General features: G+C 52.7%; 1 protein-coding gene across 4 annotated transcripts in view; it reads left to right on the top strand.

Annotated features, from left to right (window-relative positions):
• Positions 1–15,717, top strand: part of GSN (gelsolin) — a 56,770-nt gene that overhangs the window by 19,952 nt on the left and 21,101 nt on the right. For 2 of the 4 annotated variants that reach the window (XM_033858511.2, XM_033858513.2), the window contains 2 exons: positions 10,789–10,993; positions 11,940–12,094. In XM_033858511.2, coding sequence (XP_033714402.1) covers positions 10,798–10,993; positions 11,940–12,094 — 351 coding nt within the window. In that variant the 5' untranslated portion in view covers positions 10,789–10,797. Of the gene's footprint in view, positions 1–9,136; positions 9,294–9,377; positions 9,417–10,788; positions 10,994–11,939; positions 12,095–15,717 lie in introns of those variants that run through there. The other 2 variants (XM_033858509.2, XM_033858510.2) reach the window with 2 other exon arrangements.

Here is a 15,717-nt window from a genome sequence, read left to right on the forward strand (position 1 = left end):
CATGTGGCAGCAGGAGCCAATTTTCTCCTCTCACAAAGGCCTGTCTGGTTTGTCTCCTCCTCTCTGCCTCTTTGGATGCCAAAGAGTGGGAGTGTCCCAGAGAACTGGAGCTCAGAAACCCCCCCACCAGCTCAGACAGGGGTCAAGGCTTGGGGCCAAGTTCATGGCTCAGGAAGAGCCTGCCAGGCCCCCAAGTCCCCTCTGTCAGAAGCAGCTGTGAGGCCCTGTTGGCTGGGCCGGAGCCGGGTAATTTTCCTCTAAGCCGTCCTCCCTCCTGCTTCCCTCCCTGGCTGCCACTGTGGCTGTGAGCGCGTCTTAGTTGCAGGGCTTAAGGGAGAGAGAGCCCCTATGGCTGCTGGGGCAGAGGAGCCCATCCCTCCCAACTGCTGTCAGAGTGGGGGAAATGGAGGTGCAGGTGCTGCGAGGAGGCTGTGGCTCCCGCGCTAGCATTGCCCAAGCCCTCCTGGCACCTGACGCTCACTCCCTTACCTTGTCTCATCTGCACAAGGCCTCCAATAGCCTGATGAGGAGACCGAAGCTCAGAGAGGCAAAGAGCTTGCCTGAGGTCATGCAGTCAGAGCCACAGCTGAGGCTAGACCCCCCCACCACCACCCACCGCAGCTCTCCGGGAGGCAGGAAGTATAGAGGCAAGAGGTGTCGCACAGGGTGTCGGGGGGAAGGTGGAGGGGGTTGTCAGTGGGTGATGAGGCTGCAAGAGCGTGTAGGTACCAGATCCCAGAGGGCCTTAAAACCCAAGCTGAGGAGTCCTGACTTCTTTCAGTTTGCACTGGGGTCCGTGGAAGGGTCTTGAGCAGGGAATGATGGGATCCCTGTGGATAAAGGGAGAGTCGAAGGCACTGAGGAAGCTGGTGCAGTGGTTCCAGAGAAAAGATGGGAACCCTGAACCAGGACAGTGTCTGGGAGGCGGGAGAGGGACGTGAGTGTAAATGGGGAGTATGTGGGGTTGAGCGTCTCTGCTCTGGCCTCAGCCCTTGTGTATGGCCTGGTGGGATGACTCTGGAGTGTCCCAGAGGGTTCTGGAAGCCCTCAGAGGGCTTGATGATGCGGGTCATTGGGCAGGTGCCTGGATGGAGGTGAGGCTGGGAGAACATCTGGGGAAAGGAGACAGCACCTGTTCCAGAGCCCTGTCATGTGCTAGGCACTGTGCTTTGTGGACTGGATCTCATTCATTTCTTCCAGCTGGTTACGATTATTCACTGAGCTGGGAAAGGAACAAAAGGGTTCCAGTACTATACCTCTGTTTGTGTTTAAGAGGGGAAAGTACGTTTTAAAAAGCCTTATTAAAATTAAAGCGATTAGTAAGGATAAAAAATATCTTTGAATCTCTGGTAGTTCTATTGTAGTTAAAAGTTTGAGATCAATTGCAGAGAATTTCTAATCATGCTATAGCATTTGGAGTTTTTCCATAACTGATTTTTACTAGTGTCAAGTTCCAGCAAGCCTGTGAGATAGTCTGGCTTTTCTATACCCAGGGACACAGGTTCAGAGAGCTTGAGTCACTTGCAGGGTCACCTAGGTAGTAAGAGACAGGGCTGGGATCGGGCAGTGACTCCAGAGCCCTTGTGCCTTGGGGTGGGAGGAGACCAGAGGAGAGGGGAGGGCATCATAACGAGGTTTGTGGATGGGGTGGGAGGCAAGGGGGACTCTTGAAGTGCTGGATTGAGGCCCCCTCCTAAGAAGCCTTCCTATCCTTGGCACCAGCCATCCCTCCAGGTCTCTGGGCCTTGGCTGGGACCCTCCAGTCCTACCCTGCTTTGGATGCAAGGATGCAGAGATAGAAGTCAAGGGTGGGTATGGGGGCCAGTGGGCTGTTGGTTTCCGGGGCCTGGACACATGCCGGGCGCTTGTCTTTGGGTGTTGCAGTTACTGAGTGCTTGCTGTGTGCTAATAAGCACAGTGCTGGGAGCTCCTTCAACCCTCCTCCCAGATGACCCCCAGGGTAGGACTCATCACCGCATTTTATAGAGGAGGAAATTGAAACACTGCAGAAGGGCCATTGGCCCAAGTCCCCCCCGAGGTAGGGATTTGGGCTCTGTCCAAACTCAGCCTGGATATTATCTTGTCTTCCCTTGGATGGAAGGTTGTGCACCCCTCACCCTACTGGTCATTCTTGGTATCCCGAGCTCACCTAAGCTCTGCTCCTGGATTCTGCTCCTGGATTCTGGACTCTCTCCTCTGTCCTGAACCTGCCCCCTTTGTGTTTCTTGGAAGTTCTGCCTGCAAGGTACAAACTGACACCCAGAAGATGGGCTCCTGTTTACAGGAGGTCTTGGCTGTCACTGGCTGTGCAAAGCTTGGGGACAGAGAAAGGCTTCACTTGGAGCCTGCAGCAGGAGGGATATGTCACCGTTTTCTGAGGTCCTGTCATTATTGCTCCCATCATGGTGATTATTGGCCTAGGGAGCTGGGTCCTGCTGAAGGATGAACTTGATCCCCAGACAGACAGTGGGGGACCTTGACCAGATGCTCAAACATTGTTTGCCTTTTGCTGTTTCTTTCAGAATCTTAAAGTCCCAGGGCCTGAAGTGTCCTTAGAAATGGGCTGGTTTGCTCATCATCTGAGTCCCCTTGGCTGGGTTACCACTGGGCCACTCATTATCTCTCTGGAAGAGGGGGAAGGAAACCGGCATTTTTGAACTGTCTTATGCCAGGCATGGTCCTAGGATTTTCCACATTTATGGTCTCATTCAGTGCTCTCCACTCACCTTTGAGAAAAACATTTTAACCCTGATTTTATACATAAGGAACTTGAGTGTCAGAGAGAGAGAGATTGAGAGAGAGAGAGAGAGAGAGAGAGAGAGACGCTTCCTAGCCCCCAGCAAACAACCACCACAGCTTCCTCTATATGTGCATACGCTAGGCCAAGCACTGTGCTAAGCCCCAAATGTATTTTTACCTTACGACATTCTCACAGCAACTCTGGGAAGAAGCAATTCTAATCCCCATTTTACAGATGAGGAAACTGAGGCTCAGAGAGCAGAAGCCACAGAGCTAGAAGTGGTAGGTCGGGATTTATACACAGCTTTTCCTGTTGGGAGCTCTTTCCACAATCATGCACATTGTTTTTCTCTCTGTTGGAAAGCCTTTCCTCTGTGGAGCAGGGAGCTGCCTCCTGTGGCCTTTGTTGCTTCTGGCTCTGGTTTGGGCCCCGTAGGCCCTGCTGCCCCAGGAGGCTGGCGCGCGGAGACTGTGTTCCCACCTTCTACTGGTCCTGCACCGCAGTGCCCGTAGTTGGGCCTCACTGTCCTGCTGCTGATAGTGTTTGTGCCTGGACTCCCCTATCGGTGGGCTGTGGGGTGCCAGAGGGGCTACGATACAGCTGTTTGCAGCTCCAGCTGCTGGCCTGCCAAGCCTCCCAGGGCCACTGCCTCCCCAGAGAAGGGGACACCGACTTCAAAGTGGACCCTGGCATGGAGGGCACGGACTCACACCCATGGCCAGATCTGGCTGCTTCCAGGGCACAGGATCAGGAAGTGGCGGGGTTAGTCCCTCTCTGAATGTCCTGCCCTGGCTCTCAGCACTAGGTGGGGTTGCCTCCGAAGCTGGGGAAGAGCCAGTGGCTTTGGTCCCGGGAATAGTCAGCCTCTTGGAGTCCCACTGGCCATCTCCCCGCCAGCTGTCCACACCCAGGGTAGACTGGGCCAGGGCAGAGGTCCAGCTGGCCCTTACAGGGCGCCTTGTCATGTCATGGACTCAGGCCTTACCTCTGGCCCAGTAATGGAGACCTGGGTTCTAGGTCTGCTCTGCCAGGTACTTGCTATGTGATTCTCAGAAGTTACACTCTTGTTCTTGGTGTCATAGTCTACAAAGAGAGGATGGACTAGTGAGCGTTGCTACAGATAAGTCCTACTCTGTGCAATGCACTCCAACAGTCTCACTGCTGAGCTCCCAACTGTCCTGCAACTGGGCACTACTATCCCTTTTTACAGATGAGTGACCCAACGCTCAGAGAGGGAAAGCAACTTGCTCCAGGTCCCACAGCCCAGACCTGAACTCAAGAATCTCCTGTGAAGTCTGTAACCTTCCTCCAGCACCACCACGCTGCTCTCACGTGGCACATGCTGAACAGAGGCCTCTGTGCAAAGAAAGCAGTTCAAAAAATGGGCGCTAACTTTTGGGAAGCTTCTACTGTGTGTCGGGCCCTGGGCCTCCTCACTGCTCTGTGAGCTGGGTATCATTCTCCCCATTTTATAGATAAGGAAACTGAGGCCCTGATCACAGGAGCTGAGTCTCCCAGATTCTAAAACGTGTTCTTTCAAGTCCCCAGGGCTCCCCAGACCTCACAGAGGCCCTGTCTGCTTTCACTGGGTTTTATAACTGCCTTCTCTGTTTACTGCCTGTTGTCCCATTTAGCAAAACCAGAGGGGTGGGTATTCCCAGGAGGACCCAGAGCCCAGCAGTGACCCAGAAAGCAAGCAAGCTCTGAGAGAAGACTTTCCATGAGTAGCCAGCTGCCTGGGAATCAAGAACAACAGTGTTTGGGGTGAAGAAAAAAGAACAGGGTGGTGTCTTCCAGGGCCAGCCAAGGCCTTTTGTACATCGAGGCCGGGGGCGGAGGGTGAGGCTGCCTGCTCCCATCTCTGGTAGCTGCCTTGGGAGGTCCAGGGAGACACGGAGGCTAGCCTAAGGTCACAGAGGAGCAGGGCCAGAGCTGGTGGTGGGGGTCCTGGATCCAACTACAGGGGAGAGATGTGGGCTGATGCTGAAAGCCACCTACTGTGTGTAGCACTAGGCGGGAGCCTGGAACACCCAAGATCAGAGGTCAAGGGGATCTCTGAGGTCCAGAGAAGGGCAGGGACTAGGGTGTACTCACGTAGCGAGTGGTGGCAGAGCCGGGCTGCCTCTCAAGTACAGGAGACCATGCCTGACCTGTGTGCCCATGAGTGGCACAGAGTGTAGGTACCACAGTCCATCTTCCACCCAGTGGCTGCAGCCTGGGGACCTTCCTAGGACAAGCCTCTGTCCTGGGTGCTCACAGGTGCAGGTGCAGGGCTGGAGGGCTGCGACCTCTTCAGCCTGGGACGCGTGGTAGGGACGGCCACCCCACGGAGTTCGGGCTGCCAGACTTGGCTCGGGCTTGACTGAGTCCGCGCCTGCAACCCTTTACCTGTAAACGGTACTGTTTCTCCCTTCCTGCCCAGGTGGGATGGTGCTGCGAGGCCCTGCTTGATCCCCAGATAGAGCTTGGGCACTGGAGCCAGCCAGCCTTGTGTCTGAATCTCAGCAGTGCCTCTTTCTAGCTGAATGACCCCAAGCAAGTGACTGAAACTCCCTGAATCTCCGTTTCCTGGTCTATAAAATGAGAAATTTAATACCTCTTTCCCCTGGTTGCTGTGAGGAGACTCAGAATCAGACACCGCCCATCCCTTCCTCCCTCTCTTCTCCCAGAGATGTCTGGATCCAGAGGTGAGGTGGCATGCTGCCATCGGTGACCGCCGTGCCCCCTTGTGTAGTTCAGGGGCCCTGCACCGTCTCATTCAGAAGGACCTGTAGAGGCAACCTGGACCAGTGCTCCCATTTTACAGATGGAAACCCTGAGGCTTAGAGACGTGTCGGTTCTGGATATGGTTGTAGAGCCAGTATCTGGGAATGCTGGGCTAGGAATGAGGCTTAGAGTCAGAGCATCAGGGCCTACCCCATCTTTTGGGTATCTGGACCTTGAGGCCCAGATAGGGACAGTGATTTGCCCAAAGTCCCCCAGGAAGTCAGTGGCAGAGGGAAGCCTAGCACTGGGTGGGGACTCTTCCTTTCTACCTAGAAGTTTTTCTTTTGCATTTAAGTCCCCCCACTGGCCCCTGCCCCCACCCTCGCCCTGAACTCATCCTCTTCCAGGCAGGGAGCAGCATAAGACCATGTCCCCATCACAGTCTGCACACATCACTGCCCTGTAGTGAGAGTTTCTAGGCCATGGGCTCCCCGAGGGCAGGAGCCAGGGCCCGTTCACCAGGTCTCTAGCGCTGAGGACCCAGGCTCCAGAGCTACGTGGCAGGCAAAGCTGCAGGGCCTTTGTGATCATTAACCAGGGGCCAGTGACCCTGGGCTAGTGGTCAGTGACCCCTGGCACCAAGGCCAAGCCACAGCAGCCCTCTGTTAATCACCAACTGAGCAGAAAGGACGGCTCAGCTGGGCCAGATGCCGACTCAGGGTCATTTGGGGGACAGGGATGACAAGGAAATTTCTTCCTCCTGCTTGTTTGGATTTTCCAAATTGTCTAATGAGCAGGTATCATTCTCTATTTTAAAGGTATTATTTCTACATCAGTCTTTTTTTTTTTTTTCTCGGCCATGCCACGTGGCATACGGGATCTTGGTTCCCCGACCAGGGATGGAATCCGTGCCCCCTGCAGTGGAAGCGCAGAGTCTTAACCACTGGACTACTGAGGAAGTCCCCGTAGATCAGTCTTTTATAAAAAAAAAAAAAAACACCCAAAAAACCAAAAAAAACTTCATTGGATAAATACTTGTAAATAGTTTCAATCCCTAGAGCACATTAAAAAAAATTTTCACACAAATATATTGAGGTATAATTTAGATACCAGAACAATTCACCCATGGTAAGCAGACGGGACTGTGATTTTTAGTACATTTTTCAGTTGTGTAATCGTCACCATAATCCAGAGTTAGAATGTTTTCATCACCCTAAGATGTTCCCTTGTGCCAATGGCAGCGATGTGGGTGCTTAACCCCAACCTCTTATCCCTTTCAAACAAACTGGCTTGACGGTTTGGTGTTTACCCTCCCTGATTTTTTTAAGGATGTATACAAAAACAGACACCCTCATAAAACAGAGGAGAGGAGTCACATTATAGTCATTGTACAATTCGCTTTTTGCACTTGGAGCTCTCTCCGTGCTTATTGAGCACCTACTATGTGCCAGGGACGGTCCGCACTAGCTTATTCTTTTTTCACAGCTGCAGAGTGGTCTGTTGTATGGCGGCTCCATAATTTGTTTAACCGGGACACTTGGGTCCTTTCCAGTTTTCTTCAAACAATGCTTCAGTGAACATCCTTGCACGTATATTTCCACGTTCCTCTGCAAGTGATACTGAAGGAAATGGCACTGTTGTTGCAATATGTGTTTCGAATTTGTGGTCATAAATTGCTCTCTAGAGAGGGGAGACTGGTTTATACTTCCATCAAGAGCATATGAGAACTGTGGGGTTTTTATAACCCTCGAAATGCCTAAGGAGAGGGAAGAGCTCTCTGAATTTAGGCCAGAGCTGATTCACTGCAGGCTCTACAGGCCCAGGACTAGACATAGGGCTTCAAGAACTCGGGCATCTCTCTGTGGTTCCCCACAGATACTGGGATAAAATTCAGACTCTTCAGTGTGACACACAGGCCCCTGTGACCCCCGCCACCCTCCTCCAGCCTCATCTCTTCTTGCTCCTGTGTTTGAGACAGGACCCCTCCTTAGTCACTGCATGTGGCCTGCATTTGCCCTTTGCCCATGCTGTTCCCTCCTCAGAATGCCTCTTCTTCTCAACCTCCCTCCTCCCTGTCCTTCAAGGCCCAGGTCACAAGTCCCTTTGTCCATGAAGCTTTCTTATAATCCCTGCAGTCTGATTTGTCTTCTCCGTGTGTGTGTTCATTTAGCCCTTTATCTGACCCACAGTCCATCTTAAATGGGAGGAAGTTGTGTGTGATGGAAGGCAAACTTCAGCCTGATTAGATACAAACTGGGCTCCAGGAGGAGCTGGTGTGGATGACTAAAGCTCGTGGGGAAGGGGGATGGGAACTCCCATTTACTAATTGTCAGACCAGGCCATTTTCACACAGAGAGACTGGTTTAATTCTCAGCAACCACTTTATACCCATTTACTAGATGAGAAGACTGAGGCAGAGAAGAAGAAAGTAACTTACACACAGTGGACGTGGGAATCAAACCCAGGTCTCCAGCTTCTGCATTCTCTTCCCTGTCACTGCATTCCCTGTTATTGGGAAAGGAGGAGATTTGGGATGCAAAGGGAACTTGGAAATAGAGAAGCTGGGCCCGGCAGAGTAGTGAGAGGGAGAAGAGAGGGGCTGGAGAAGGTGGGAAGCAGGCCTGGGTGAATTCGAATAGCACTTCTAACCCAGTGACTGACTGTAAGCCTCCAGTGGGAGAGTGAGAGATGGGAAGGGAGCCTGGGAGAAGCGCAAGAGGCTTGAATCCTTGACTTCCCCAGGGAGAGCCAATAGGACCTAAAACTGAAAAAAACAAGAACAAAACCAAAACTAACACCCCCCCCAAAAAAAGAAAAAAACCCAAACAACAAGGGCTTGTTATTTAAGACATGAAGCCAAACACTGAAATCAGCTGAAGGAGGAAGATAGAAGTGGTTGGTTGCCCCAAGGTGTAAGTGGGGTTGAGAGGCAAAACTTTGCATAAATAACGTGACTTTAAGTTTTTATCAAAACAACCTTTTACAAAATAAAAACTTTTTTAAAAGGAAGGAAAGACGGGCAGTCTTGAGTAAAATAGAACCTGCAATCCAAGAAGTTGAGAGATCTGCCTGCCTTTCTCTGTCTGGCTTGTTCAAGGGTCCAGTGAAGGTCAGCCTCCCGGACTGTGTCCTCAGCTGGTGACAGCCACATGCTGCCTAAGTGGGTCATCCACTCAGAGCACCTGGAGTGAAATGTTGCCTTTCATTTCCTAGTAGTGTGCAAATTGCTTGACCTTTCTGCACTCAGTTTTCCCCTCTTTAAAATGGGGCTGTCGATGGTACCCAGTCTGTAAAGGATGTTGGGATGTGTCCGTTTTCATATGAAGTGGAAAACCTTCAATAAATATTAGTTCATGGGATTTGTTGCTGGAGACGTTAGGGGTGGAGAGGGAAGGGTTCTTGCATGGATCACACAGGAGGCTAAGATGGGTGAACTCCCTGCCATTCTTACGTGTGCCCATTTAGTGTGCACTGAGTTAGCGCCTGCTGCTTGGTCTCCACCCCTGACCTGGGGTGAAGGGGTGGCCACGCCCAGTTGGATCTGTCCGGGTGGGAACCCCGAGGTCTCTAAAATCCAGGCCAGATCCCCGCCCTTCCCAGGCCCGCGGGGGCCCAGCCCTGCCGCACGCCCTCCCTACGGGGCGGTCCCCAGCTTGGGCGGGATGGGCGGGCGGCTACTTAAGGTCTGCGACTAGGGAGGCAGAGGCTGCCGCCCAGGTCTTCTGCCGCCGTCGCTGCCATGGCTCCGCACCGCTCCGCGCTACTGGACGCGCTGGTCCTGGCGCTGTGCGCGCTGTCGCCGCCGGCCCGCGCCGCCACCGCGTCGCGGGGGGTGACCCAGGCGCGGGTGAGTGCCCGGGGGGCCCCGGGGGGCTCCCGGAGTAACTCTCTATTGTAAGTTCTTGCAGATACAGCGCTAGGAAAAGGGGAGTATTTCAGGTCTAGAATGGAAAAACTGTTTTGTTGCTTTGTAAGTATCTCTTGCTGCTTCCGGGGCTCCGGTGGATGGGGGTGGGAGCCTCAGGGCCCTGGCTGTTTCCCTCCCTAGAGGCTAACCTCACCTTGGCCGGATTTCTTTTTCCCTCGGTGCTACCTTCTGATTTCGTACCCATCTCTGCCCCTAGATTTCTCCTCTTCCTTGCCTGATTTCTCCTTCCCTCTGCCTCATTTCTCTCCTTCCCTCTTCTGATTTCTTCTTCCATTTCAGATTCCTCTTTCTCATCTAATTTCTCTCTGCCTCTTCAATATTTTCCCCCTCTTCCCTGTATGATCTCACCTCCGCCTGCTTACCGTCCTTCCTGTTATTCTCGCCTCTCTGGTACCTCCTCTGCCCTGTCTGGTTTCTCCTCCCTCCTGCTGTCCTTTTGTGTTCTCCGTCCCTCTGCCTGAGTTCTCCCATCTGTTTTTTTGACTTCTTCCACCAGATCCGGCCCGAGGTGACCTGCGCCTGCTGATTTCTACCCTCTGACTCCAAGCTAACCATCCCACTCTGCTCCATGTCTAGCCCCAGTGCATGTCTGACGGCCTTCCCCCATCCTTGACCACCTCATCTCCAACAGGCTCCTGCAGACCCCGGCTGCGTCCTCTCGCCTTTTCCAAGAAATGGAATTTGGGGGGGGTGGGGTTTTGGGGGCAGGAGGGAGGAGGCAGACAGCGCAGGAGGCCACTTGGGCTCAGTCATCTAGGCCCTTCTTGGAGGTGTGGACATGGACATGGTTGGGGCATGGGAAATCTTCCCACTTCCAAAGAGCAAAAGCAGACAGGCTGTGTGACCTTAGGCTAGTCCCCTTCCCCTCTTGGGGCCTCAATTTTCCTGTCTGCAGGGTGGAGTTGGATAATGAACTCTCTGAGGACCCTTCTAGTTCTGAGGACCACTGAGGATGCTGGAAGGGAACAAGCTGAGCCCCTGGTGACCCCCAGATTTACCATTGCCATCTGAGGGGTCTCCCCATGGTCCCAAAACTCGTGCTCTTAGAGCATGGGCCAATTCCTGCTCTGTCATTTCCTAGCTAGGGGGTCCCCGTCTTCACCTCTCTGCGCCTCGACTGTTGCATCTAATTGGCACTAAGAAAGGAAGAGAGAAGGGAGAGAGAGCCTTCTGTCCCCCCATCACCAGGGAGCTGAGGAGGGGAGACAGATGCTGGCCATGGACAGGGTTTGGAGCCTAAACTCTGCCCTGTTTGCTCACTCGTCGAGCAGGGGTCATAGAACGGGGTGGGGAGAGTCAGCGGCTCAAGTGAGATGCTCTTGGTGCTGGAAACCACCCTCCCTCGTGCCCCGGGGTGGGGTCTCTCCCCGCCGAGGCTCCTGCCCTCACTCAGGCTCCTCCCCGTCTCTTGCAGCCCAGCAGCATGGTGGTGGAACACCCCGAGTTCCTCAATGCGGGGAAGGAGCCCGGCCTGCAGATCTGGCGTGTGGAGAAGTTCGACCTGGTTCCCGTGCCCCGCAAACTTTACGGAGACTTCTTCACAGGCGATGCCTATGTCATCCTGAAGACGGTGAAGCTCAGGAGTGGGAACCTGCAGTACGACCTCCACTACTGGCTGGGTGAGGCTGGCCCCGCCCGAGCCCCCATCCCAGCCCCTCTGCCGTAAAGCACAGACCTTTGAGGCATGGTCGCCAGGAAGTGCCCACGGGAATTAAGTGACTATTGAGCATCAAGTGTGTGCCAGACCCTTGGTTACATGTTCCCAAGACTCTAGAGCCCACCTGCCCGAGTTCAGACCCCGGCTCTGCCCTTTGGCAAGATATTCAGTGTCTCTGTAAAGTGGACCTGATGATTGCGCTAGACTACCTCATAGGACTGTTGTGAGGGTTAAACAAGCCACTATGGCACACAGACTGGAGGTGATTTGGGGACCCTGGACCCCCTGCACAGCTCCAGTCACACTCCAGTTTGCCCTTCAGAGTCGGAGCCTGGAGCCCTGCCACAGCTCTGCTGTGTGACTCTGTGAGTCCTGCCCCCTCACTGTGCCTTGGTTTTCTGTTTTGTTGTTGTTTTGTTTTGTTTTTTGTTTTGTGGTACGCGGGCCTCTCACTGCTGTGGCCTCTCCCGTTGTGGAGCACAGGCTCCGGACACGCAGGCTCAGGGGCCATGGCTCACGGGCCCAGCCGCTCCGCGGCATGTGGGATCCTCCCGGACCGGGGCACGAACCCGTGTCCCCTGCATCGGCAGGCGGACTCCCAACCACTGCGCCACCAGGGAAGCCCTGTGCCTTGGTTTTCTGATGCTCCCTGGCCTGACTTCGTGCTCAGGAAGGTTGAGAGTGAGTGCAGGGGGAAGCGTCAGAGCTGGGAGGACTCCTAGAGACCTGGAGTCAGCCTCCCACCTCCCCCATTATACAGATAGATTAACCGAAGCTCATAGGAGGCAGGGGCTTGCCCAGCTTCTACAGCCAGGCCAGGGCACTGCTGGGGGCTCCAGAGTCCTCCTCCGTGGGAGGCTGGGGCCACTTTACAGAAGCCCGGCTCATGCTGCTCTGATGTCCCCCAGGCAATGAATGCAGCCAGGATGAGAGCGGGGCAGCTGCTATCTTCACCGTGCAGCTGGATGACTACCTGAACGGTCGGGCTGTGCAGCACCGTGAGGTCCAGGGCTTCGAGTCTGCCACCTTCCTTGGTTACTTCAAGCATGGCCTCAAGTACAAGGTGGGTGCCGGGCAGCAGGGACAGATGCACCAATGGCAGGGCTCACTCAGGTCCATCCATCATCTTTCAGTCTTGTTTGGTGATGTGGGCAGATGGGTCAGAGCTCAGCCTTTGGAGTTGGTTAGCTCTGGGCTCTTCCTAGCTGCGCGACCTTGGACAAATCACACACTCTCTCTCTGAGCCTCTGGTTTCTTATTAAATTGAGAGAAGAAAATTCTCCATCACTTCACAGGGTGGTCTTCCTAGCCCCAGCTGTAAGGGGTGGGCCATGGGTGGGAACCTTGCTTTCCCGGGGCTTGAGCCTGCCAACAGAGGGGCCTATGTTAGGTATTTGAAACACATTTGATCACATTTCTCCTTCTGCTTGTTAGAATCCCCCTTGAACTTGAACTCTGAAGCGTCTGAGCCCCAGCCCCAAGCCAGGTAGGGCTGAGCAAAACCAAGCTGGAAGCCCCAAGAGGCTGTGCCGTGTATTGTGTATGACGTCTGGGAAACCACTTGGCCTCCCTGAGCCTCCCTTTCCTCTTCTGTTACATGAGAACCAGTTGTACCTGCCCTTTGGGCCTGGGGAGAGGATTTGGTGAAGGCATAGCTGGGAAATGCCTTGCACAGAGCTTGGCACCTTGGAAGGGCTCCTGGAAAGCTGTAGTTTTACGAAGCTGGGGTTCTCTTTGGTCAGGATAAGGAGGGGATCATAAGCTTTGATGGTCTTAATGTCAGAGTTCAAATCTCTTATTTTAAGAGAGGGAGGGGCAACTGAGGCATAGAGAGGTTAAGCAACTGGTCCAGGGTCACACAGCCAGTCAGTCCCAGAGCCAGGACCAGAACCCAGATCTCCTGACTCCCAGCTTTTTCCCACTACACCAACCTGCTTCTCATGAGCAGGGTTCTAGGATAGGTATTAAGCCCCATCTATGCTGCTGATGTGCTGTGTGACCTTAGAGAAGTCATCATCCATCTCTGGGCCTCTGGGTTGTCTGTGTTAGCAGGGTGGCCACGCTGTCTGCTCAGCTGACACATCAGGGATTAGGTGATGGAAAAGCTCTCATGAGACTGAGATAGCAGAGGGCAGGGTGTGTTGTGGGAACAGGGCCTCAGCCCTGCGCTGGGTGGAGCAGGGTTGGAGTCCCTGGAGGCTACCAGCACCCCTGTCAGTCACATCCACGCCCACAGTGCCTCCTGCGGAGCTGTCCAGTTCTACCTTCTTTCTACAGCCTCTTCTGGGGCCCTGGTACCGATGGAGGGAGGGGTGAGAAGCTTGGGACCCAGTCCCTGGACTTGGAGAAGGACCAGGGCTTTTTGCAGCTCCTGGAGCAGAAAGCGGAAAGGACACTCGATCAGGAGTCAGAGAGGTTGGTTCAGGTCCCAAGGCCACCCCTCTCCCTGCTTGTGCCTCCAGGTGGGCGCTCTCACATATTTGTCATTCATTCAGCAAATAGTTATCAAGCCCCTTGAGCAACAGCGCCTGCTTTTGTTGTTGCTGTCTGGACAGCAGTGACTTAACTTGTGGACAAGTTAAGCAGCTTACAGAGCTGGTAAGTGACAGAGCTGGGATTTAAACCCAGGTGTGAAGGGCCTCGCACAGAACGAGTTCAGAGTGGACATTTGAAGACTCCCTGGTCTCTGATCTTAGCTCAGATGGAGCCTAGGAATCTGCATGTTTAGCAAGCCTCCTTCACCCTCCGGTGATTTTTCCAAGATGTTCTTGGACCATACTCTGAGGAATGTTCCAGGGGATGCGTTCCCAGCCCAAGCCTGGATTTGGGACTTCAGTCCTGAGAGGCCCTGGCTTTCGGTGGAAATGTGAGGTCCAAAGCCAGTCCTGTTTTCCACCTTCTGCAAGTCCTCCCGCCGCCCCTGCACTTGGCAGGCCCAGTTCAAGGTTCTCGGCCTGGCGCCCTCATCAATTATAGATCTCCAAGGAGCAGAGCTTGTTACGCAAGACTTGTTTCTGTGAAAGCCTGCTCCTGGAGCCAGTTCCGTCCTCGGGGTGTGAGAAGGGGCAGGGAGGGGACGAGAGCCGCTGGAAAGGGCTTTCACGGGGCCTGTGCTGTCCGGTTCTGTGACCTCCACATCCTTCAAGTCATTGCATTTGATCCCTCCTCCTCCTCCTGACTCCCAGACAGAACCCTAGAGACCCCACGGGGCTGCATTATTTGAAAACCTTGGTTCAAGCAGAGTCTGGGGTGGCCTGAGTCCTAGAAGCTCCCGAACGCAATGGGAACTCACAGAATCACTTGAACCCTTCCTGTCCTCCCTCCTGTTTCTTAGATGAGGAACCCTGAGTTTAGAGGGTGGAGGGGACCAGCCCCAATCAGTAGGTTTTTCTTTGTTTTATAACATATTTTAAAATGTAGATCTTTATAGCTTTTATCCTTCTTCAGACTGCAAGTGTGATACAAGCTTACTGTAAAATGTCAAACGTAGAAATATGGCTTCTAGGAAGTAAAAGTTCCCCATGATTCTACTCGTGGAGATATACACCAAATGGTACATAATTTTTCTCTATATATACATGAACATATATGTTATTTATTTATTTTTTTAGCCGCACCGCGCGGCATGTGGAACCTTCCCCATGACCAGGGATCGAACCCATGCCCCCTGCAGTGGAAGTGCAGGGTCTTAACCACCGGACTGCCAGGGAAGTCCCTATATGAACGTATAGATGTGTATATTATGTATAGATATAGAATCTATACCTATATATGTATATATAGATATATCATCACTTTAATTTGGAAAGTGGCTTTTAAAACAATATCCTATTAAATTTTGTTTAAATAATTTGATGCCAATCTCTGCCCACCTAATGATTAGACCATAGAAAGCAACAATCAATCCTAGAGATTAAAGTAAAAATAGTGAAAAATAGTAAAACTTTCCAAAAAGTCCTGCCCCTTATACTTGGAGATCCACTAATGTCTCCTAAGAGCTTACTTTTATTTTATTGCTAACTAATCTTTCTAAGTCTAATTTCCCAGATCAGTAAGATTAGAGGAGTTAATTAATCAGGAAATGCCTGTCCATACTCATTAGAAATCAAGTATTCTTTAATTTATAAATTCATATACAGAGAATTTATTGGAACCAAGATTTATGACATTGAACAACACTTTTCCTTTTTTAAAAGAAAGTTTCTATTTTTTTGATAAAAAATAAAAGGCACACTTGTACAAGTAAAATATTTTAGAGATGTATTTCTACAAGTTAAGGGTCTTTCTCTTCCCTCATTTCCCCATTTCTTCCTCTCTGAGGAATCCATGAAAATGGTCCATGTGTCCGTTCAGCACCTTTTGGAAAAGCTTTTCAGATCCACGGTCTCTGTACCTCCAGATGAATGAGGTTCCAGGGTCAGTGGTGCCCACAGACACTCAGGAGTTCCTGGGCTGGCAGACTTGGGCAAGGCTGGTCCCTAGAAGGGCAAACTTGGGGGTAAAACTTACACCAATTATCTGGGACCCTGGGCACGGGGCTGAACCTCTTTTCACCTCAGTTTCCATGCCTGTGAAGTGGGGTAATGAGAGTTGCTACCTCAGGGGCTTGTGGGGACCACACCGCATGGCCATGAAGCAGGTGCCTCAGCCTCTGTCACAGGCCTAGTAAGCGGCAGCCTCTGCGGT

The sequence above is a fragment of the Tursiops truncatus genome, chromosome 6, assembly GCF_011762595.2.
Source record: "Tursiops truncatus isolate mTurTru1 chromosome 6, mTurTru1.mat.Y, whole genome shotgun sequence".
NCBI lineage: Eukaryota > Metazoa > Chordata > Mammalia > Artiodactyla > Delphinidae > Tursiops > Tursiops truncatus.